The sequence below is a fragment of the Maudiozyma barnettii genome, assembly GCF_903064755.1.
Source record: "Maudiozyma barnettii strain CLIB 1767 genome assembly, contig: KABA2_04, whole genome shotgun sequence".
NCBI lineage: Eukaryota > Fungi > Ascomycota > Saccharomycetes > Saccharomycetales > Saccharomycetaceae > Maudiozyma > Maudiozyma barnettii.
In genome coordinates, this window is record NW_024545241.1 from 1,064,407 (window position 1) to 1,087,866 (window position 23,460).

The 23,460-nt window shown below is 33.0% G+C and overlaps 8 protein-coding genes across 8 annotated transcripts; 6 read left to right on the forward strand and 2 right to left on the reverse strand.

The window, feature by feature from the left end:
- Positions 1-240: 240 nt before the first annotated feature.
- CCP1 (cytochrome-c peroxidase) lies at positions 241-1,341 on the reverse strand (the record flags this gene model as incomplete). Its single annotated transcript, XM_041550526.1, has 1 exon — positions 241-1,341. The coding sequence occupies one exon, from the start codon at positions 1,339-1,341 to the stop codon at positions 241-243; it is 1,101 nt and encodes a 366-aa protein (XP_041406460.1).
- Positions 1,342-2,728: 1,387 nt separating this feature from the next.
- Positions 2,729-5,413, forward strand: VPS35 (retromer subunit VPS35; the record flags this gene model as incomplete). Its single annotated transcript, XM_041550527.1, has 1 exon — positions 2,729-5,413. The coding sequence occupies one exon, from the start codon at positions 2,729-2,731 to the stop codon at positions 5,411-5,413; it is 2,685 nt and encodes an 894-aa protein (XP_041406461.1).
- A 2,476-nt stretch (positions 5,414-7,889) lies between these two features.
- KABA2_04S10362 (uncharacterized protein) lies at positions 7,890-8,606 on the forward strand (the record flags this gene model as incomplete). Its single annotated transcript, XM_041550528.1, has 1 exon — positions 7,890-8,606. One exon carries the CDS (start codon positions 7,890-7,892, stop codon positions 8,604-8,606), a length of 717 nt encoding a protein of 238 aa, XP_041406462.1.
- Positions 8,607-9,374: 768 nt separating this feature from the next.
- KABA2_04S10384 (uncharacterized protein) lies at positions 9,375-10,220 on the reverse strand (the record flags this gene model as incomplete). Its single annotated transcript, XM_041550529.1, has 1 exon — positions 9,375-10,220. The coding sequence occupies one exon, from the start codon at positions 10,218-10,220 to the stop codon at positions 9,375-9,377; it is 846 nt and encodes a 281-aa protein (XP_041406463.1).
- Positions 10,221-12,889: 2,669 nt separating this feature from the next.
- On the forward strand, positions 12,890-13,993 carry KABA2_04S10406 (uncharacterized protein; the record flags this gene model as incomplete). The annotated part of the gene is made up of 1 exon (XM_041550530.1): positions 12,890-13,993. The coding sequence occupies one exon, from the start codon at positions 12,890-12,892 to the stop codon at positions 13,991-13,993; it is 1,104 nt and encodes a 367-aa protein (XP_041406464.1).
- An 882-nt stretch (positions 13,994-14,875) lies between these two features.
- MCD4 (mannose-ethanolamine phosphotransferase MCD4) lies at positions 14,876-17,659 on the forward strand (the record flags this gene model as incomplete). Its single annotated transcript, XM_041550531.1, has 1 exon — positions 14,876-17,659. The coding sequence occupies one exon, from the start codon at positions 14,876-14,878 to the stop codon at positions 17,657-17,659; it is 2,784 nt and encodes a 927-aa protein (XP_041406465.1).
- An 832-nt stretch (positions 17,660-18,491) lies between these two features.
- On the forward strand, positions 18,492-20,213 carry KABA2_04S10450 (uncharacterized protein; the record flags this gene model as incomplete). The annotated part of the gene is made up of 1 exon (XM_041550532.1): positions 18,492-20,213. One exon carries the CDS (start codon positions 18,492-18,494, stop codon positions 20,211-20,213), a length of 1,722 nt encoding a protein of 573 aa, XP_041406466.1.
- Positions 20,214-22,172: 1,959 nt separating this feature from the next.
- On the forward strand, positions 22,173-23,408 carry TPK3 (cAMP-dependent protein kinase catalytic subunit TPK3; the record flags this gene model as incomplete). The annotated part of the gene is made up of 1 exon (XM_041550533.1): positions 22,173-23,408. The coding sequence occupies one exon, from the start codon at positions 22,173-22,175 to the stop codon at positions 23,406-23,408; it is 1,236 nt and encodes a 411-aa protein (XP_041406467.1).
- Positions 23,409-23,460: the final 52 nt, after the last annotated feature.

Consider the following 23,460-nt stretch of genomic DNA (forward strand, 5'->3'; position numbering starts at 1 on the left):
AGAATTCCGATAGAAGAGGATTACTTCAATAATACATAAGCTAGACTAAGAAAATATATATGTATTTTAATAAATAGATAGAGAGTATTAATTAAATAATAAATAATAAATTGAATAAATAAAAAAGGGAAGAAGTAATAAGGATAACTATAAAAAGTACTACTAGTTATAGTTATTGTTATTTTTGCACTTTTTTGTAATGTATAATATTAATAATAATAGTAATTAAAATCAATTTAATTACATGTCTTGATCATCAAGAGTCTTAAAGACATATTCTGGAGCTCCCTTTGGGTAATCAATACCATTTTCCAATAATTTTTGGAAAGAAGAAGCGAAATCTTTAAAGAATGAAGCTTCATTATTAGCGTATTCTTTAACGATCTTTAAATAGATTGGATCTTGAACCAAAGCATAATCTGTTTCTAACATCATATAACCTTTTGGAGAATCGTATTGTTTGTTACCTGCAGCATTTTTTTCTAATTTCCATTGTTCATTTAATAGATTCACAAAGAATTCATTAGTGAAACTACTACTTGCGGCACCCCAAGGACCATCAAATCCAGAATTTTTCAAATGAGTTCTACCTAGGCAATGAGCACCAGTTAAAGCGACGGCTTCTCTATCGTTCATCTTTAATCTAGCATAAAAATTTCTAACGTAATCAGCACCATTAACAGCGTCAGGTAATCTACCATTTTCTGGGGTAGCACTTTCTGGTAAATCCACTCTACCTGGTCTCCATTTAATCTTTGGACCTTGAGCTTCTTGAACTGCACATACAGCACCTAAAGTGTATAAATCACCATGAGAAATCCAATTAAATTCTTTATAGATTGGATCTAAGAAATGAGCGGCATTTTGTAGACCATTATTTGAAGGGTCTGTGTTTTCCAATTTAAAACGATAAGTACCACCATAAGAACCACCAGAATTATTTTCTTTATTGTAAGTACCAGATGAATGCCATCCTAAACGAACCAATATAGGTCCATAACCAATGTATCCATCATATTCGTCATCTTCCCTAATCTTTTCAGCAATTTTGTTATAAATACGTTGATAATCGTCAATGGTTCTTTCTTTATTCACAGCAGCAATGTGAACAATTGGAACGGCAGCAGCGGCAGCAGTGGCAGTACCAAACATACCCCAACCACTCTTGTTGTTGTTGTTGTTGTTGTTACGATTACCATAGTTGTATTGTTTCTTATTATCGAATGCAGCGGCGGTAGTCACTGTAGCAGCAGCGCCTGCTAAAGTGGCAGCGGAGAATAAATATAAGGATCTTCTAGAGATTGTTCTAGAAAATAGAGGCAAAGCTTTATTAGCATACATCGTGGTTGTGTAATGTACTGTAATATCTTTTTTATTATATTTCTACTGTAAGGCTAATAAATTATATATACGTAAATAGAAAATTGTACTAAGAATCAAAATGCATACCTGTATATATATATATTCTTCTCACTTTATATATAAATTTTAGTAAATGTAGTTGCATTACATAAGAAAAGAAGGATTGCATCTCGACCTCACCTTCTGCTGCTTATTATAATTACAAACTGAAAAATATCAAGTGGCCCACTACCACCACCACTAAATGATAAATCCGTAGGAAAATAGATGATTAAATAATTGCATAGTAGCACTACCACTACTAGCACTACTACAGTTAGTATCATTGTTGGTAACGGAGAAAGTATTCATCTCTCTCGGTATGCGGGAGTGCGGTGTGTGGGTGTATGGTCTGATCTCTCCCCCCTCCTCTCCTTCTTCGCTGCCGTGCCGCGTGATGTGGAGAACTCTCTGGTTTTAATATTTAATATTTTCTCAATTGAGTTAATTAGTCAGCGGTGTGCAAGGCGATCTCGGCTGGTCGCCACTAAACTCCGATATTCCCTATTCCAGCGTTGCCAGTCTGATAGGTAAGTGATATTTGAAATAAGAAAAGATCGCAAATTGCACTTATTGATTTGTCACCAGGAAATATGAACAGCGTAGCATGCACGTATATACACATGTGTGCAGGTGTGCACATTGTAAGGTTTATCATATCGGTAACCTATATTAAGGCTTTACCTATTACTTAAACCATCGGGAGTAGGGTTGTAGGGTAGTAGGGTTGTTAATGCTATTTTTGAAGTATTAAAGTTAGGGCTTTGAACAAATGAAAAATGATCACATTGATGAAGTGCGAACTTCTTCTTCCCTTTCCTAAGAGTAACATTTTGCCATTGGCTGAAGGGAATAGTGAAATTGATATAGAGTCTAAGATATAGTGAAATATGATTTAATCAATAGTGACACCGTCTATATGGAATATATATGTATGTATTGGATCCTTGAACTAACCAAGTATCTTTGTTTGGGTTTTACAGTTACACCTTCACTTGCTGTGTATTACCCTGAAGGTACCTTTTTTTTTTTTTGCTGTTTGATCCGTCATTTTCCATTAGACCCGAAAAGGGATTTCTTAATATTAAAGGATTAAAGGTGGAAATTCTCGATTGAGGCTTTTGGGTAGCGTAATTGGCAAGTAATGCAAACCCACATCTCATTCTAAGATAGAAAGCGAGAGGATAGATTATCAAAAGATATTAATATAAGGATAAAGCTACAGTTGTAATCGCAATAATAAGGATTGCTTTCTGCGTACACTAAGGGAAAAAGGTTGATAGAACTATAAAACAAACAAACAGACAAAAAATAAAGTAATATCAAGATGTCATATTCCGAATCAGTAGAACAAGCTATCTCTAACATTAAACAACAGACGGTGTTGATGCAACGTAGTTTGAATAATAGAAAATTGATGGATGCATTGAAATTCACATCGGCAATGCTAACTGAGTTACGTAATCCTAGATTGCAACCAAAACAATATTATGAATTGTATATACAAATTTTTGATTCATTGACAATCTTATCTGCTTACCTTGTGGAAAACCATTCAAATGGTCACCATTTAGCAGATTTATATGAATTGGTTCAATATGCTGGGAATGTTGTCCCTAGATTATATCTGATGATTACAGTAGGGACAAGTTATCTTAAAATACCTGAATCACCAAGGGAAGAAATCTTGAAAGATATGATTGAAATGTGTCGTGGTGTACAAAACCCAATTAGAGGCTTATTTCTAAGATATTATTTATCTCAGCGTACAAAACAACTACTGTTACCTGGAGATGATAAAGACGCCATCGAATTTAATTCTCAATTTATAATTACAAATTTCATTGAAATGAATAAATTATGGGTTAGATTACAGCATCAAGGTCAACTACGTGAAAGAGATCAAAGGACAAAAGAACGTAAAGAATTACAAATTCTAGTAGGTTCTCAATTAGTTAGACTTTCTCAAGTAGTTGATGATAATTTGGAATTGTATAAAGTTGAAATTTTACCAATATTGTTGGAACAAATTGTTCAGTGTAGAGATGTTGTCTGTCAAGAATATCTTTATGATGTCATATGTCAAGTTTTCCCAGATGAATTCCATTTAAAAACGTTGGATTCGTTACTTGATACCTCATTACAATTGAATACTGAAGTATCAGTGACAAAAATCATCCTAACTTTAATAAACAGATTAAATGGTTATATCGAAAGAATACAACAAAATAATGAAAATAAGGAGACGAATGGTGATGAGTCAAAATCAGAAAATGTCCCAAAGGATACATTCGAACGATTTTGGAAACATTTATTAAAATTAAACGAGGAGAGACCAGATTTATCTGTTCAGGAATTGAGTGGTATAATTCTAAGTATTATGAATTTATCATTGACTTGGTACCCTAATAATATTGAAAATTTGGATCAATTATTTGATTTAGTATCACAAAAATGTAAAGATTTTGGTGAAGAAAAAATTGACGATTCAGAATCGTTTATGGTGGATTTATTAACTGCACAAAATCTTGAAATTGTTAAAGATTTCTCAGTTTATTACTTTAATTTAATTACGCAATGCGGATCATTCCAAACTCTATTGTCATTGCAAAGCTCACAATCTCAAATGGAAGTTTTGACCACAATTATAAATTCCTTCTTAGATAGAATAATGAGTGTTAATCTAAAACAAACTGAAGATCATAATGAATCACCTTTATTAATAATTTCCAAGACTCAATTGGAACGATTCTTAGCTATTTTGGAACCAATGATTACTCTTAAAAATACGATAAAAGGTAACGATGAAGGAGATGAGACAATAAAACGTGAATTTACTTTATCGAGATATCAAGAAAAATTGGCCAAAATATGTCATTTCTTAATTCAACGTTTGGATAAATCTGTCTTTAAGACTATTGAATCAGAAATCGAACTGTTATTGATGATTAAAAATGCATTTCATAAAGGTGGTAAAAATATTAGGTATACATATCCCGCTATTATAGCAAATTTTTGGAGAATGATTAGAAAATGTAGTATTTACAAAAAAAGGATAATCAAAAAGGAAACTTACTATGATAATTTAATGAAACAAATCTTTAAATATATTTCACGTTGTATTAGTGATATGTTTAATAACTGTGGGAATAGTAGTATGGATATAATCTACAAATTGAACCTTCAAAATGCCGCCCTAGCAGATCAATTATCATTAGTCGATATATCGTATGATTTCTTCTCTGAAGCGTTTGGTGTCTTTGAGGAATCCTTAAGTGATTCAAAGACTCAATTCCAGGCCTTGATTTATATGGCGCAAACATTACAAAAGACAAGATCCTTATATAAAGAAAATTATTATAATTCTTTGATTGTAAGAACAACATTACATGGTTCTAAATTATTAAAGAAACAAGATCAATGTCGTGCAGTTTATGTCTGTTCTCATTTATGGTGGGCAACAGAAATATCATCGATTGGCGAGGAAGAAGGAGAGACTACAGATTTCTTCCGTGAGGGGAAACGCGTTCTTGAATGTTTGCAACGTTCACTGAGGGCTGCTGATTCTCGTATGGATAATGTTGAAAGTTGTGAATTGATGGTAGAAATTCTAAATGTTTGTTTATATTATTTTGTGCATGGTGATGAACAAAATACACACGTAGGTGTTAGTTACATCAATGGATTGATTGAATTAATTAAAAACAATCTGAAATCGCTACGTCTTGAGGAAGAACAAAGATTGTCTGAGATTGATGCTACTAATAAGGATTCAAATGATGGAACATTAGGGCAAACTTACAATAAGAATCAATATGTTATGGGATTGGATGGGACATATATTAAATTAGGTAATGTTAATAACAGTTCATCCGCAAATACTGATTTTATGATTAAAGATATGAAGATTAATGACATGATACAAGTTCCTATTATGCATTTTAATAGAACTTGTGAATATATATTGAACCAAAGAGATATAGATAATAGGTTCAAGACTGTAGTGTTGTAGTTAATATATATATACATTGTATTTACTGTTTATTCAGATTCGAACCAAAAAACAAGATGTGGTACTTTTTTTTTAAGTTTAGTTCAAAATAATGCTATTTAATTTATTTTTTTACAATTATACCTTGATGAGGTAGGTTTGAAGATGGGCGACATTGTAAACAAATATTGAAAAAATTTACCACAATTTTTCAGAAAATAGGTTTTTGCAAATGTCAAGATATCCCCTTCCTCACTTAAATAATATATAAAACATTATATCTAATATTATATATGTTTGCTATGTTGATTTTAACTTATCTGGTCTATCAATTGATATTCAATCTATATTAATTATTCTCATACACGTATAATAACAAATAGACCAATAAATAGTTATCAGATTGCTTGAATGTAAATAATTAAACAGATATAACGAAAATAAAAATATAATATCAACTCTTTATTCTTTCCAGTTTAGTAAACACATTAACTTCCGATTACAATAAATTGTGTCATTTTTTCTTTTGCCTAGATCCAGAATTATATCTTTGGGAATCCAGCAATAATAAATTGTTGGGCCCAACTTGTTCAGCCATCTTCATGACCTCTCCTTTCTCTATAATCTGCAAATACGAATTACATATGGTATGTGATTGTTTCCAAATTAGAGGGATGATCGTTAACTTTGCAAGTATTGTAAAAAGTCCATTATCGATTGCTCGGTGATTGACCCAAAGAAGAAATTAATCGCAATTTGAGAAATGAAATTGACCAAACCAACGGAGAAAAAAAAATACGTAATATTGCTTGGGGTAGTTAGCGGAATAGCTATGGAGTTAGGCGTTTAAGAATTCTATTAATTTTACGGACAACAAAAAAAACAACCAAATAGAAACAGAGGCCAGCCGCATCATTTTTTTGCTCGAAATGAAAATACATAAAAAAAAAGAGGGGTAAATAATCTCAGATACTGTAATATCAAACAGAAAAATACAACATGTAGTTCTCTGGCACGTGCTAGAAACTAACTCTCTAAATAACAACGTAGAGTAATATCTTACTATGTTTTGTTTTCCTCATTTTGCCGCTGTCCACTTCGTATCAGATGATGTTGAACGAGACGTTTCCAATTCGTCACGCGTATGTGTCCCTTTTAGTTCTCTGGAGTTTTGAGTGGAATGTTAAAGTTACTTCTTTCTTTCTCCTGTTGGCTGGACCCTCCCAGCCGTGACGCTCCATATATAAGAAACTGCTGGACAACGCGAAAAATAACGGCAGTGGGAGACACAGGCGAGGCCGTGTGTATCAAGAGGAGAAAAACGATATACAGTAGCACAGAGAGAAACATATATTTGTGCGGTTATATTCCGTAGGAGACGGACTAGTGTGAGATTTATTTTGTCCGCGTCGAGAAAGAAAAAAAAAGAATAAAAAAACAACGAGAGAAATTCTTGAGAGAGAGAGAGCACCGATATGAACATTTCGCGTTTAAATTCTCAACTCTATGGATTTTTTCCCTGATAAATAACCGTAGAAACTGTGATTCATACCTCTAATAAGGGCTCCCTTTATTTACAAGAATTAACTTTTATATAACTCTTTCATTTACAAGAGATCATCAATAAACAAACAAACAAACAAATTAGAAAACTATGGAGTTTGTATCCATCACATTCACATTAAATGATGTGTGGTCTTTGATAAAAGAAACGCACTAGCAAGTAACTGCATATCACAATATACATATCATATTTATGAGGGTGGATTAAAAAGAGAGAAGTTCGAATACCCTGGCGGTCCATCAAACTGGCTTAGCTCAGGAATTTTGGTGGAACCATTATTCTCTCCCTTAACTTTTCTATTGGTTTAACGTTGCTGAACTGGTTGAATGTTTAAGCATTTAACTGGAGAATCAACAACAACAACCAGGTCAAATGTCTTACTGTTAAACAATCAATTCAAGAGAAGTTTCTTCGTGCATGTTCTCTTCTTGTAAACTGATCTTATGTACAAACTTAAAATAAAAAACATAATCAAATAAACGAAATACATTACCAACCTTTCCATTTTTTTCTTCATTTCTTTTTCCTAACTACAAAGAGGTGTTTGTTGATTCAATACCTTCTATTCTCATTCTTAGATTTACAAATCTATTATTATTTCTTTTGTTCGAATAAACAAAACAAACAAACATTTAAATGTATCCTGCAAAGCTTGTAATTATGCATGAATATATATATATAAGTAAACAAATAATATCTATTACTCTTTTATATTTGTTAACTTCTTCCTTTCCTACATATTTATATATATATATATATATTTTATTTGTATTTCACAGTTCAAAAAAAAAATTCAACAACTAACTACAAGTTCTTCACCATAAAATAAACAAATAATCTAGATTATCCTACCTGAAATTCCATAATTTCTTTTAAGACTATTATTATTTAATTACACTCGCTATATTACATAACTCATCACTTTAAACAAAAATGCAATTCAAGAACACTGCTCTAGCCACTGTCGCCATCGCTGCCACAGCCTCCGCTGCCTCTTCTTCCATCAAGGGTTACACTCCAGGTGAACCATGGTCTACTTTAACCCCATCTGCTACTTTGAAGTGCGGTTTCTCTCAATACACTTCTTCCTTCGGTATTGCCGTTCAAGAAATTACTTCCGCCTCTGCTTCCGCCTCCGCTTCCAAGGCTAAGAGAAACGCCATCTCTCAAATTGGTGATGGTCAAATTCAAGCTACTACTGCTAAAAACACCAAGGCTACTACAACTTTGGCTCCAACCACCAAGCCTTCTTCTGCCATCACTTCCAAGAGTGTGGTTTCTTCTTCTGCTAACTCCACCAAGACCTCTTCCACTTGTAACGCTTCTGCTACTGTCTCTCTACAAGATACTTCTTGTAAGAACTCCGGTACTCTAGCTTTGACTCTAAAGGACGGTGTCTTAACTGACAACAAGGGTAGAGTTGGTGCCATTGTCTCCAACAGACAATTCCAATTCGATGGTCCACCACCACAAGCTGGTTCCATCTACGCTGCCGGCTGGTCCATCACTGAAGATGGTAACCTAGCTCTAGGTGACTCCGATGTCTTTTACCAATGTCTATCTGGTGACTTCTACAACTTGTACGATCAATCTATTGCTGAACAATGTTCTCCAATCCATTTGGAAGTTGTTGAATTGATTGACTGTTAAAGAATGAACAAAGTTTTTAAATTATGATATTTCTTCGTTAATTTAATTTATCTTTTTCAAAATTTCATATCCATAAATATTCATCTCATTCTTTTATAAAATAATCAAACTTCACTTAGTTATCAAAGTTCTTCAATCATAAATAATTTTACTCAATTTATGAGTGTGATATTACTTCATTATACATATGTATATTTTTATAATATATTATTATAACCTACATTTAATTAAAAATGACATCTGTGACGGTTAACTTTAAAATGTAATTTCACTTGATAAAAACAAGTATGTTTTGATATGTAGCACCGTTATATTGACGAGTTTATAGTCTGTATACTCAGGGCAACCTAAAAACGCAACTGAAAATTTTCACTAACCGATGTCCATATAAGGCACTAATATATGCTAACTGCCTATAATATCATTACTTTAAAGTTATTCATTTTTTTATCTACTCATATTTAGATCTATAACTCAATTAATGTTGAGACCTAGGGAATATATTTTATTATATTGAATATTGTTTCTGCAACTAATTATAAACTCTAGCTAATTTCTTTATATTATTAGTCAAGCTTAACTTACGCGCTGCCTGATATATATACGTTCATAAGAACGTGGTTAAGATTATGTTTATTACCAATCGCGTAGATTAACTATCAAAAATTCCGTCAAGAAAGAAAACAAATAGTTACAAATAAGCTTGGTCTGGTTTAAGTTTAGGAAATAGTTGTCGATATTTCATACCATATGTTGTTCATTACAAAATTAGCAATCAATGAGATCAACAGCTTGTAGATGAACTGGACCACATTGAGAGGCAATGGACTGATCATATAAGTTGTAAAAATTACCAGAAAGACATTGATAAAAAACATCTTGACTACCTAGAGCCAGATTTCCTTCTGGTGTGATTGACCAACCACCAGCATAAATGGCACCTGCTTGTGGTGGTGGACCGTCAAATTGAAATTGTCTGTTTGATACGATGGACCCAATTCTTCCCTTTGCGTCTGTTAAAATTCCATTTTTAATTGTCATAGCTAATGTACCTGTAGATTTACAAGCAATATTATGCACAGGGTTAGATGAACCATATATACTCCCTGTTGGAGCACCCTGGTCAGCATGAACAACTTTAGTTGCTATCTGAACTTGGCCATCATGAATTTGCGAGACCACGGGTTTCGTAGTGACTGGAACAGGAATATGAGTTGGCACTTGAATTTGACCATCACCAATTTGTGAGATTGCTCTGACAGATTTAGGCACTTGAGCTTGACCATCATTAATTTGAGACACTATTGCGACAGTATGTTTTGGTGCTTGGGCTTGGCCATCATTTATTTGTGATATGATACCTACTTTTGGAACTCGTGGTGCCTGAGCTTGACCATCATTTATTTGAGAAATAATATTTCTTTTGTGTAAGGCATTAGGGACAACAGCCGCATTGACAGAAGCAATAGCAATACCAAATGAAGTAGTATAGTATGATAGTCCGCCTGGATGTGTTGAAGTTGGAGTCAAAGTAGACCATGGTTCAGATGGGACATAGGCAGCCAGAACTGTACTTACTAGAATAGTAATTGTGAGATAAAACTTATATTGCATTAGTGGATACTTGCGATAACAAAACATTGAATTTGATTAAATTATTTTAGAGTTGATTGTGTATGCTTTAAATGATATTTATCGGTTTAAAATATAAATTGTGAAGTACAAATTAAGAGTTCTTGTAAATTAAATAATTACTGACGTTTTTAGAAATACACTAAAAAAAGTAAAATGATTGCAAGGCAAACAAAAACAAAAACGAAAATAACATCTAAGGGAGCTCCATGACACGCAATTTTTTGATATATGTAAAGTTTGTGATAAAGGAAGACCTCGAAGTTATTTATTTAGTTGTTAGTTTTCCATGAGTTCACTGGCTATAAGAGCCATAAAAGATTTAATGGTTTAAAGTAAGTATAGTTAAGAGTAATAATTCTGAATCTTTCCGCATAAAAACAAAACAAGAAGAGGTGATGTGACATTCCTCGAGGTACCATAACCGACACTATGGGAACTTTAGAAAAATACTGTTGATTCTACAACAATTCATTCATGCGTGTAATAACTTGACTTAGTTAAAAACTCATTTAAAAGAATAAAGAAAAGGGACGATTCCATTGCCGCGCATAGTTCAAAAGGTCTCATCAACTTGTCCATTTTATATATAGAAGAACTGAAATATATAGCATGACTTGAATTTGGTCAAGGTAATTGTATCTATATACACTCCCAGTTTACTCCATACATAAACATTTTTAATCAAGGATATATTATCCTTCCCAAGACAAAAATATTTATAATATTATAACGGAGATATCTTTCAAAATCATAAGAAAAAGAATACCTTCCTATTTACGACTGATTACCTAAACATAATACATTGTAAATATATCTATTATCTTCTTATAATCGTGCCCTAACAAGGTAACAACAATGATCTACGTCTAATTACTCTTTTGGTACAAAGCTTACATAAATATATATGTATATTTGAATTTTACTGTATTTAGCATAAAATCGAATTTTCTTTTTTAAAATAAATAAGAATGAACTAATTCTAACTAAAAGGATCTCCTAATCACATCATTACAACAACAAGAGAAAAAGAGACACATTGTATCGTTTACACATCATAATGAGGTGATAAAATAGCAAAAGCCCTTATTGAAATTAACAACTAACAATGAGGATAATAGAATCATACATACCTATATCCGAAATATCGAGTTTTAACAATAGGTACCGGTTCTTAAACGTAATTAATTATAAGAGACCCCGCAAAGTTGACATAGAGTCTCTCTCTCTTTCTATGTCTCGTATGAATGACATCTTAATACAGTATATATCAACATAATGTAATGTAACATCTTTTAAAGACACCAGATCAAACTATTAATAGCGAAATACGTAATTATTAGACAATTGCATAAAATAAATTATGAAATATATCTCTCTCTCCATTCGTAATGAATCTCACTCAATTGGATAGCAATCAAATCAATTACAGACAAGTACAAGTACAAGACCCAACTAAAATCCATTCAATTCGATACCTTGAACCTACGTATTATGTATTCTATCACTCCCCCTTGTTAAGGTTAATTCCCTCTTTTTCTTTTTCTGTCTCCCTCTGTCTTTGATATCTTTACCTAAAACGGCAAAACCGAAAATACGAGTTGCTGGACTGCACACTAAAAATAGATAATTTTTGCATTTGTCCTCTTTATATTTCATTATTATTGCCCGCCTTCTTATTTAATTTTTTCTATATCCTCTTTTTGCAAAGCTTCCACACAGAGCACACCGCACCAACAGGCCAGACAATCCCGAGCTGACAAAAATAATTGCAATGTCTTATTCCTTCTTCCCACCATCCCACCCATTTTTTACTGAAACAGAACTGGAGAAACGGACACATTTTCTATTAATAATTTGAACAATAACAGACAATTGAGGGACAAATCTTCTTCTTCTTTTTTCATTATTAGCTGAGCTGTCCCTTTCCTAAAACAGAAGTCTAAGTGATCCAACTCTTTCCTGATATGGAGAAGATTTCCGAATTATCTAAGTATTCAAGCTCAAAACCAACCAAGCAATAATAATATACTCATAACTAAATTAAAATGGCAATGCTATTTTTAAATCAAACAGTTTCTTAACTATGTATCTCACACATTATCTCCCCCGATTACCGAATCAATATCTTTACTACTCTTGGTAAAAAATTACCATTTTGACTTTTCTTGTTTCTATCCTTTCTGGGAGGGTGGAGATGAAGGCATGTACTAGGTAGTTCAGTAGTAAAGGGCTTTCCTCTATGCGGGTTAAATGAACACTTTCAATCAAATTAAACCAAATTAATTTTAAATTAGAATGATTAATACAGCTCAAGGATCACCTAAAAATCTTTCAATTACCAGCCTTTTTTTAACTTGATCCATTAATAATTTTCTTTTTACTAAACAGGGAAGTAGACAATATCTTTTTTTATCTTCTTTTCTTCAAGTGCTGCTTGTATAATTATAGTATGCTCAATTTAATAATAATCAACTTTTTTTTTGTATATAAGGAACCTATTATATTTCAATTGTATTCTTATCTTCCATTAATTTCTTTCTCTATATATATTTTCCCTTTTATTATAATTTATAATACACCATCAAATAAAAACCAATCAAACAGTTTTATATTTAATAAAAACAAACAAACCTCCCCTTTTTCATATAATGCAATACAAGAAGACTCTAGCCACTGCCGCTCTAGCAACCTCTGCTCTAGCTGCTTACGTTCCATCTGAACCATGGTCCACTTTAACTCCTTCTGCCACTTACAAAGGTGGTCTAACTAACTACGCTTCTACTTTTGGTATTGCCGTTGAACCAGTTGCTTCTGCCGCTGCTTCCTCCAAGGCCAAGAGAGATGCTATTTCTCAAATCGGTGATGGTCAAATTCAAGCTGCTACTACCACCAAGACTACTAAGGCTGCTGTCTCTCAAATCAATGACGGTCAAATCCAAGCCGCTACTACTACTGCTAAGGCTACCAAGGCTGCCGTTTCTCAAATCAATGACGGTCAAATCCAAGCTGCTACCAAGGCTACCAAGGCTGCCGTTTCTCAAATTAACGATGGTCAAATCCAAGCCGCTACCAAGGCTCCAGTCTCTCAAATCGGTGACGGTCAAATCCAAGCTGCTACCAAGGCTGCTGTCTCTCAAATCGGTGATGGTCAAATCCAAGCCGCTACTAAGACTGCCGCTGCCGTTTCTCAAATCGGTGATGGTCAAATTCAAGCTGCCACCAAGGCTGCTGTCTCTCAAATCGGTGATGGTCAAATCCAAGCCGCTACTAAGACTGCCGCTGCTGTCTCTCAAATAAATGACGGTCAAATCCAAGCTGCCACCAAGGCTGCTGTCTCTCAAATCGGTGACGGTCAAGCTCAAGCCGCTACTAAGACTGCTACTGCTGGTGCATCTCAAGACACTGACGGTCAAGTTCAAAACAAGGATTCTTCTAATCCAGTCACTAACGTCTCCTGTAAGGTCGACGGTACTCTAGAAATGTCTATCAAGGATGGTATCTTAACTGATGGTAAGGGTAGAGTTGGTTCTATCGTTTCTAACAGACAATTCCAATTCGATGGTCCACCACCACAAGCCGGTGCTCTATACGCTGCTGGTTGGTCTATTACCCCAGAAGGTAACCTGGCTCTAGGTGACCAAGATGTTTTCTACCAATGTCTATCTGGCGACTTCTACAACTTGTACGATGAATCCATTGCCTCTCAATGTCACCCAGTTTACCTACAAGCCATTGACTTGGTTGCTTGTTAAGATAATAAAAAAAAGAATTATAAAGAATCTTTTTTTTAATGATAAACATTCATCTTTTAGCACTTTTTTTTTGAAAGTTTTTTTCTTTAACTAAAAAACTCACTCATCCATTCCTTGCATTTTTTCAACCTTTTTTGCACTAGCATTTCGTTCTGTGCCACTTCACGTTTTTAGTTCTTCACTGCTACTTTGTTGCATTTCCATTCTCTTTCTAAAATAAAAAAGTTAAATGGTTTAACTACATTTGTCAGTATTTTACATCTCTTTTCAGTATATAATTTCTTCTCTAAAAATTGTATATTCTCAATTACTTTAAAATTATAATCAATTAATTAATCTTTAATAATCTCAAACTGTTACTTACATATCATTGTATACCTTACTTTATTAACTCAACTTCTGAGTTCTTTGATTATCTCAGATTGCTTAGATAAGGATCTAGTTCCTCTTTCTTTACTATTGACAGACAGTAAAATTTCATCATAACCTTTTTTTCCAACCTCTATCTTCTATTCTCTTTCTCTACTGCTCTTTATTCGTAATTTACTAAATCTTTAGCATATCTTCCCCAGTTACGCGGTCTTCGAAGAATTAACATACAAAAGTAATAAAAACACGAAAGCCGTTCTGAAGCGAAAAAATAAATTATGAAAAAGTTATTGAAGGAATCACATAGGAAGATGGCCTATATTGGAAAAACATCTTGCATTTGAAGTAACTAATCACATCATATAATTCTATTTGTCAACTAATATTATATAAACTGTTAAATATCTTAAATCTAGTTTTTATTTTTGTCTTAGTTCAATCGATCTACCCTATAGAAAAAATTAAGCTAACACAACTAACAGGCGAAAGCACCAATCTAATTATATTATAGTGATGGTAGCCTGGAACAGACCTAGAATAACATTACTTTCAGTGGGTATTCTCTTCCACCTTTTCTACTTATGGTCCATCTTTGATATTTATTTTGTTTCACCATTAGTACATGGTATGACTCTCTTTAAGAGTACTGAGACTCCGCCAGCCAAGAGATTATTCCTTATAGTTGGTGATGGTTTACGTGCCGACACCACATTTGACAATATTACACATCCGATAACTGGTGAAAGTGGTTACCTTGCACCATTTATTCGTTCAATTGTTCAAGAGAAAGGTACTTATGGTGTGTCTCATACAAGAATGCCTACAGAATCTAGACCAGGTCATGTTGCCATGATTGCCGGTTTCTATGAAGATGTTAGTGCTGTGACAAAAGGTTGGAAAGAAAATCCTGTTGATTTTGATAGTTTTTTCAATCAATCTACACATACATATTCGTTTGGTTCCCCTGATATCTTACCTATGTTCAAAGAAGGTGCTACTGATCCTAATAAAGTAGATGCATGGATGTATGGTCACGAATACGAAGACTTCACGCAATCTTCAATTGAATTGGATGCATACGTCTTTAGACACCTTTATCAACTGTTTGATAACACTACAACAGATTCAAAATTAGATTTTCAGATTAGACAAGATGGGAATGTATTTTTCTTACATTTATTGGGTTGTGATACAGCAGGCCATTCATATAGACCTTATTCTGCTGAATATTATGATAACGTTAAATATATAGATGAACAAGTCTCTATTTTGGTGGATAAAGTTGAAAAGTTTTTCGGCGATGATGAAACTGCATTTATTTTCACTGCTGATCATGGTATGAGTGCATTTGGTTCTCATGGTGATGGTCATCCAAACAATACTCGTACTCCTCTTGTTGCATGGGGTGCTGGTATCAACACTCCAATAAAGAACAAAATCCCGATATTTGATAATTATACCGAATCTTGGAATTTAGGTGATATTCAGAGAAATGATGTCAAACAAGCCGATATTACTCCGTTGATGTCTTATTTAATAGGTACTAACTACCCAGCTAACTCGGTGGGTGAATTACCATTGGCTTTCATTAATACCAAAGATGGTGAGAAATTTCAAGCTTTATACAATAATGCAAGAAGTATCTTGGAGCAATATTTAGTGAAAGAACAAGAAGTCATCGAATCACAATTTATTTATACGGAATATTACAAATTTGAAGAGAAATCTCACGAATCATACTTGAACGAAATTCATACTTTAATTGATAAAATCTCAAAGGGTGATACTTCTTTAGAGCCTCAAGTAATTAAATTGACGGAGGAACTAATGAGTATTACTTTGGAAGGGTTACAATATCTGACTACATATAACTGGAGATTGATTCGAACCATTGTTACATTTGGATTTATTGGATGGATTGTCTTTTCCTTCGGAATCTTCTTAAAAGTTTTCATATTAGGCAAAGAAAATGAACACAATTCGCCATCATTGTTGAATATGATCCTATTTGGCAGCATGTATTGTATTTTGAATTATGTTCTCTATTACCAACGTTCACCATTCAATTTTTATATGTACCTTTTGTTCCCAATATACATGTGGAGCCACATTTTTACCGAAAAGACTGTTCTTGTTCATGGTGTTAAAAAATTCTTCAAATCTATTTCCAATACCGAAAGAGCGTTTATTGCCATCTGTATTGTTGCAATCTATGAAAGTATAGTGTATGGTTTCTTCCATCGTTGGATTTTTACATTAATATTTGTAATCTTAGCATTTTACCCATTAATTTGTGGCAACTGGAGTATACTGACAAATATTGCATGGATATTAACAAGTTTTTACATTTCGACTTTCACATTATATGATGCTGTCAAAGTTGAAAGTTTGACTCAAATCAATTTAGCTGGTACATTTATTATCCTGGGGTCATTGCATTCTATCGGAAAAATTGTCAAGGCTAAACAAGTTAGTTACTATTCACTATCTATTTTATTAACACAAGTCTGTCTTGTACCACTAATGCTTTTTACCACAAACAAATCCGTCGTTTCTTTACAAAACAGAACTGGTTTACCAAGAGGTGCACAAATTTCCGGATGGGCTATCATGATATTATCATTATTCGTCATGCCATTTTTACATTATTTGAAACCAAGTAATCATTACAGAGTCAGATTATTAATTATCTTTTTGACCTTTGCACCAACTTTCATAATTTTAACCATATCTTTTGAATCTATTTTTTACTTTTTATTCACCGGATACGTTGTTCAATGGATAGAGATTGAAACACAAATTAAGAGACTTAAATTAAAGGATCAAGAAGAAAGTTATGCTCAGTTGATTAGAATCTCATTAATTGGGTTTTTCTTATTACAAGTTGCATTTTTCGGTACTGGTAACGTTGCATCAATTTCATCATTTTCACTAGATTCTGTGTATAGATTAATACCAATTTTTGATCCTTTCCCAATGGGTGCATTATTAATGTTAAAATTAATCATTCCATATATTATCTTATCGACAGGTCTAGGTGTTTTGAATTTGAAGTTAAATATCAAGGATTATACCATTTCTACATTAATCATCTCTACAAGTGATATATTATCATTAAATTTCTTTTACTTGCTAAAGACTGAAGGGTCATGGCTTGATATTGGTGTTACTATCTCAAACTATTGTCTAGCTATCTTATCTTCGTTGTTTATGCTAACAATAGAAATGGTAGGACATATTTTGTTAAAGAACGTTATCGTAGAACAAGAAGTAGAACAGATGAAAAAGAAACAGTAAACAGTGACATATATATGTACTATTTACCAGCACTACATAGAGAACAAATATATAAACACTAATGCAATATAACGATAGACATACACTAGTTAAACAGTAAATGACATGAATATTTCAAGTAAATATAGCCCCTACCTATTTTTTTAATCATTTAATCAATAATTTACCAAAAGTAGTGTGTTAAGAGCCTGTCATTCAGGTAGTCAATCACACCATACTATTAGGTAAACTTACGACGTTTCCTTGTTCGTTAATTAATAGTTGTTTTAGTATGTTATAATCGGAAAACCACAGCCACCATCCAATACAAATTATTTTACACTGGGGCACAGTAAATGCAAAAAGAAAATACGGAGACAGTGAAACACAAGGGCAGGCAGAGAGTCAACACGAGAACGAAATTTTTATAGTGGCTGAAAGAAAGATTTTCAAGGGCGGGCAATAAGAATACCCCATTTGTAATTTACCCATACTATTCAACAGTCATATCTAACGGAAGAGTAAGCGACTTTCTTATCTAATAGCAACCAATGGAAACATTGATGTCTTTTTTTTGACTTCCTGATTATTTAATTTAGATATAAAAATATTGATATTTACTTATTTTGAGATAGGGGACAATAAAGAAGAATGCATTGACATCATTTTTTGTCTTTTCAAATTTTTGGTTGATTCTAATTTAATCTTATCTCATCAAATTTGCTTGAATTACGTTAAGGGAAAGTCTTCCATTCAATATTTAACAAAATAATTTTAGTTGCTATATTTTAAATTTTTTTTTCCATTTTTATTAACTTACTAAAGTTCTTCTCTCTTTTTGCTTTTACAAAAGATGGAAGAAGTAAACGATTTTGAAATGGTTAATCCTGAGAGTGATCATATATTAGGATCTGGATCCCATGATCTAGAGTCATCTTCCGAAAGTCCTTACCCAGGGATACCAACTACCAGTGAACCTCCATTGTCAAAAAGATTTAGAGAGGAAATCAGACAACATCATGCGCATCTGCAGGTCTGGCAAAGACCAAGTCTTCTAGTGATCTGCACGATTATTGGCTTATACTGTTTATCCGAGATGCTATTTATTACACCAATGATTTCGCTTTCATTGAACAAAGTCTGTGAGGGTTTAGAACAGGATACGGACCCAAAGACATCCTCATTGTGTGATATGAGTCAAGTTCAAACAACATTGTCATTTATTACCTGCTTTAAAATGATTTTATGTAACTTAATTAGTCTTGTTGTTGCAGGAAAGATTGGTCCATTATCGGATAGAATAGGTAGAACTAAAATATTCGTATATATGGGTCTCGTAACAATTATTGGTAATACAATTAGTGCTTTCTCCGTATCTTCCTATATAGGGACACATATCTACTTCATCATATTTGCAGGATCAATGACATCATTTACTGGGGGTACTTTTGCAGTAGCAGCTAATATCAACAGTTATATTACTGACGTTATTGAACCAGATGACCGAACTGTCAGTATGGGTACTATTGGTAGTATAATGCATGCTACAGCAGGGTTAGCACCATTATTCAGTTCCTTTTTAATTAAAGCTAATAATGGGAATGATATGGTATCAATATATTGTTCAATGTTTGCAATAATATTATTTACCTTGGTTTGTGTGTTTTTCATGAAGGAACCAAGACATCCTGAAGCCATGGAAATTTCGCAAGCTTCATATAAAAAGAGACAAGAATCTATGGAAAGTACACATTCTATCAAATTAGGCGGATCAAATACAATTATATCTAAATTAAAACAAACTATCCATTTCAAAATGGTTCAATTCTTTGATGTATTTTCACCATTGAAAGAATTATGGTTACCACCAACAAGCCAAGGTTCTTTAATACCAAGATACAATGTATTACTATTAGTTGTTGTGGATTCGTTAGTCGTATTAATTAGAGTAGCTATCATGCCTGCATTAATTCTTTTCACTACATATGAATATGGTTGGAAATCTGTTGAAATTGGCTATTTTATATCATTCTCTGGAATAAGTAATGCTATCATTCTAGCTGTATCATCATGGTGTGTCAAGAGATGGTTCCAAAAGAAACATAAGAAATTGAATTATTCTGTAGATCGCATTGATATTACAATTTTTCAATTTGGTTTTATATGCTTCTTTATTGGCACCCTAGTATTTATGACAAATGCTTCAAACTATAAGTATTTACTAATAGACGTGATTATTAAATGTATCGGCAGTGTAATAGATCCATCTCTGCAATCAGCAATAGCGAAATATTACGGTACAAATACAGGTCAATTATTTGGAGCACTTGCATTATTACATATTATGGGTATGCTAGTCTTACCAGCTATCATGTTAGGAATGTACGGTGCAACTGTGTCATTTAAACCAGAAGCATTCTTATATTTACCACTAATAGCATCCATTATAGGTTTTACATTGACATTTTTCTTAAGGGTGATTTACATTGAGGAGCCCCTTTTTAAGGAAACGGAGATTGACCATGATGGTGACATCATGAATGACAACGACTCACAGGTTGAGAATTTAACATAATAATAATACATCATTTATACATATATAAAACAAGAACTACTACTACTACTACTACTACTAGATCTTCCTTTTTATTCATTAGCTGGTGCCAGAACTAGCTTCATATGAATATTCTTCCTCGTTTAGGTTGTTACCTTATTATATTTCTAGTAACTTAGCTTTGATCCGGTTCAACAGTTTTCCCTCATTGCTTCTGGTTGTAGTTCCTCGTGGGGAATGTCGGCCTAATCCCAGCCGAAATAGAAATAAACCGCCCTGTGCCCGTCTGTCAGGTCCGTCTTGCTAATCCACCCCCGCTTTCATTTTGGCGGGTCCTTGTCACTATGAGTTTTTACACAGTTCCATCCGCGTAGGCAAGAGACAGGAAGGGACGCATTAACCGCAAGCTCAGTTTAGCTCAGCTCGCGTTCAGCTCAAAATTTTTGCATTCAGAGAATTTCCAAGGAGGGGAGAATTTGGTTTCTTTTTTTTCTGTCAAAAAGAAAAGAGAGATGACCAGTACATACTTCAACCAGAATCAATGAGTGGGAACTATTTAAGTGGATATAACGAAACAGCAAAGTTTATAGTTATTGTTACTATATACAGGGACTCTGGGGATGGGCAAACTGGTAGAAAGAAATAAGGCATATTCATATAGGATGTAGTCGTTTTTTGACGTATTTCTTGGTAAAATTTTCTTTCTTTTGCAACCTGCAGAGATGCACTGTTTTTGAGACACACTGTAGATATATATGATACGTTCTTTCTGCATGTATTAGTAGAAAGAAGCAAAGAGAAACGTCAATCTAACATTTTATTATTCTGTACTGCCAGTAAATGATAAAAATTATTATCAGATAGAATAATAAGAACAAGAACCTGAATAGGCAAAGTATTTCACAAACAGAGTGAGTGAGAGAGAGAGAAACAAAGAAAAGCCTTTACTTTGCTTTCTGTTGCTTTGTTCAGCCCAGTAGTACATTTTAACATTTTTGAAATTTTCATCTCTCTTTTCTTTTTGTTTCTCTCTCTCTGTTGTTTTTGGGCCATTAAATTGATGTATTTTTTTAAATTCCTCGCTGAGTTTTTTATGTCGAGAGAACGAAGGACCTGGCACCAGATATATAGCAACATGTAGATTCTATAAACATTTTTCATTTCTAGAGGTTATTTAATCTTTTTAAATTATGTATTTCTTTCACAAAAGGTTTTTTAAGAATATTTTCCCACATTTTCTTTCTACATATTTTGCTACGTTGTGTTCTTGAGATTTCTAAAACACATTTTTCATCTTTTTCGTTTCTTCTTCTTCACTTTCAATTATCGCTTAAAGTGAATAAAGTTTGTCGTTATTTATATTGTAATTCAATAAACAGAAAACATTCAAGAGACGATCAATTACTTTTTACATATATGCTTAACTTATAGTTTTTAACCAAGTTCATATTAAATCAAGACAAAAGCAAGCCAATCAAACCAATATATATATATTCGTTTTTTCTAAAATCCATCTCTTCATTATAATTATTTTTTCATAAGGTGGATAGTAAAGTTTTTATCTGGGTACGGAAAAGAAAAGAAAGGAAAGGAAACGTTCCAAATTGTCATTATTGCAGTCATTCATTACTGATCAGTTTTTGATTATTTTCATCTCATATATAAAACCTTACACCAGAATAACATTTGATTTTGCCTGTTTATCCTCTTATATTGTGCAATTATCACGTTATCTATTTTTCATAAGACGTTTATGAAATTGAATACCGTTTACCGTTTACTGAAGAAACTAAATTATAAGAAAAACACTTTGAATTAGAAATATATCATATTCGTGGAAATTACTTTTCAAAGAACCCAAACAAGAAAAAAATAAACTAGTACTATATTTTATATTTTTCCCATTTTTATATTATTAATTTTTTTTTGAATTTCTTTATTCCTATTTCATATAGTGTTTGAACCTGCTGAGGTAATATTATGTACGTCGACCCACAAAGGAATAACGAGGTCAGAAAATTGAACCTACCGAATATGCAAAAAGTAGAAGTACCCATCACTGAGGAACATACAGATAAAATGGATATCGATCAAAATTTACAAGAACATAATCAGGAAAGTGCTGAAAACTCTGTCTCGTCACGAGACTCCCAACAACAAAATAATAATAATAGTAGTAATAATAGCAGCTCTACAACCATCAATAAACAACCACCTGCAGTTAGTACCAAATTATTAATACTAGGGAAGAAAACATCAGGAAAATATAATTTAACAGATTTTCAAATACTAAGAACACTGGGGACAGGATCCTTTGGACGTGTTCATTTAATACGTTCGAACCATAATGGAAGATTTTATGCTTTAAAAGTGTTGAAAAAACAAACTATTGTTAAATTGAAACAAGTAGAACATACGAATGATGAACGTAGAATGTTATCCGTTGTATCACATCCATTTATAATTAGGATGTGGGGGACATTTCAGGACTCCAAACAAATTTTTATGGTTATGGACTATATAGAAGGTGGTGAAATATTTACTCTATTAAGAAAATCAAAAAGATTCCCCAATCCTGTAGCGAAATTCTATGCTGCTGAAATTTGTTTAGCTTTGGAATACTTACATTCTTTAAATATTATTTACAGAGATTTGAAACCTGAAAATATTTTACTGGATAAAAACGGGCACGTAAAACTGACAGATTTTGGATTTGCTAAATTTGTACCAGATGTAACTTATACATTATGTGGTACTCCAGATTATATTGCACCTGAAGTGGTAAGTACAAAACCATACAATAAATCTGTCGATTGGTGGAGTTTTGGTATTTTAATATACGAAATGTTAGCTGGCCATACGCCATTTTATGATTCAAATACTTTAAAAACCTACGAGAAGATATTGAATGCACCACTGAAATTCCCTTCATTTTTCCATGAAGACGCAAAGGACATTTTAACAAAATTAATAAACAGAGATCTAACGAAGAGATTAGGTAATTTACAAGATGGTAGTCAGGACGTTAAAAACCATCCTTGGTTTAGCGAAGTCATTTGGGATAAAGTTCTGGCAAGATACATAGAAACTCCTTACGAACCACCAATTCACCAAGGGCAAGGTGATACATCCCAGTACGAAAGATATCCTGAAGAAGAAATTGATTATGGTATTCAATGTGAAGATGCGTACGGTTTCTTATTTAAAGAATTCTAAGGACATCAAATTAAAGGTCTTACCTACTTACCTTCATCTCTCTCTTCTGCTT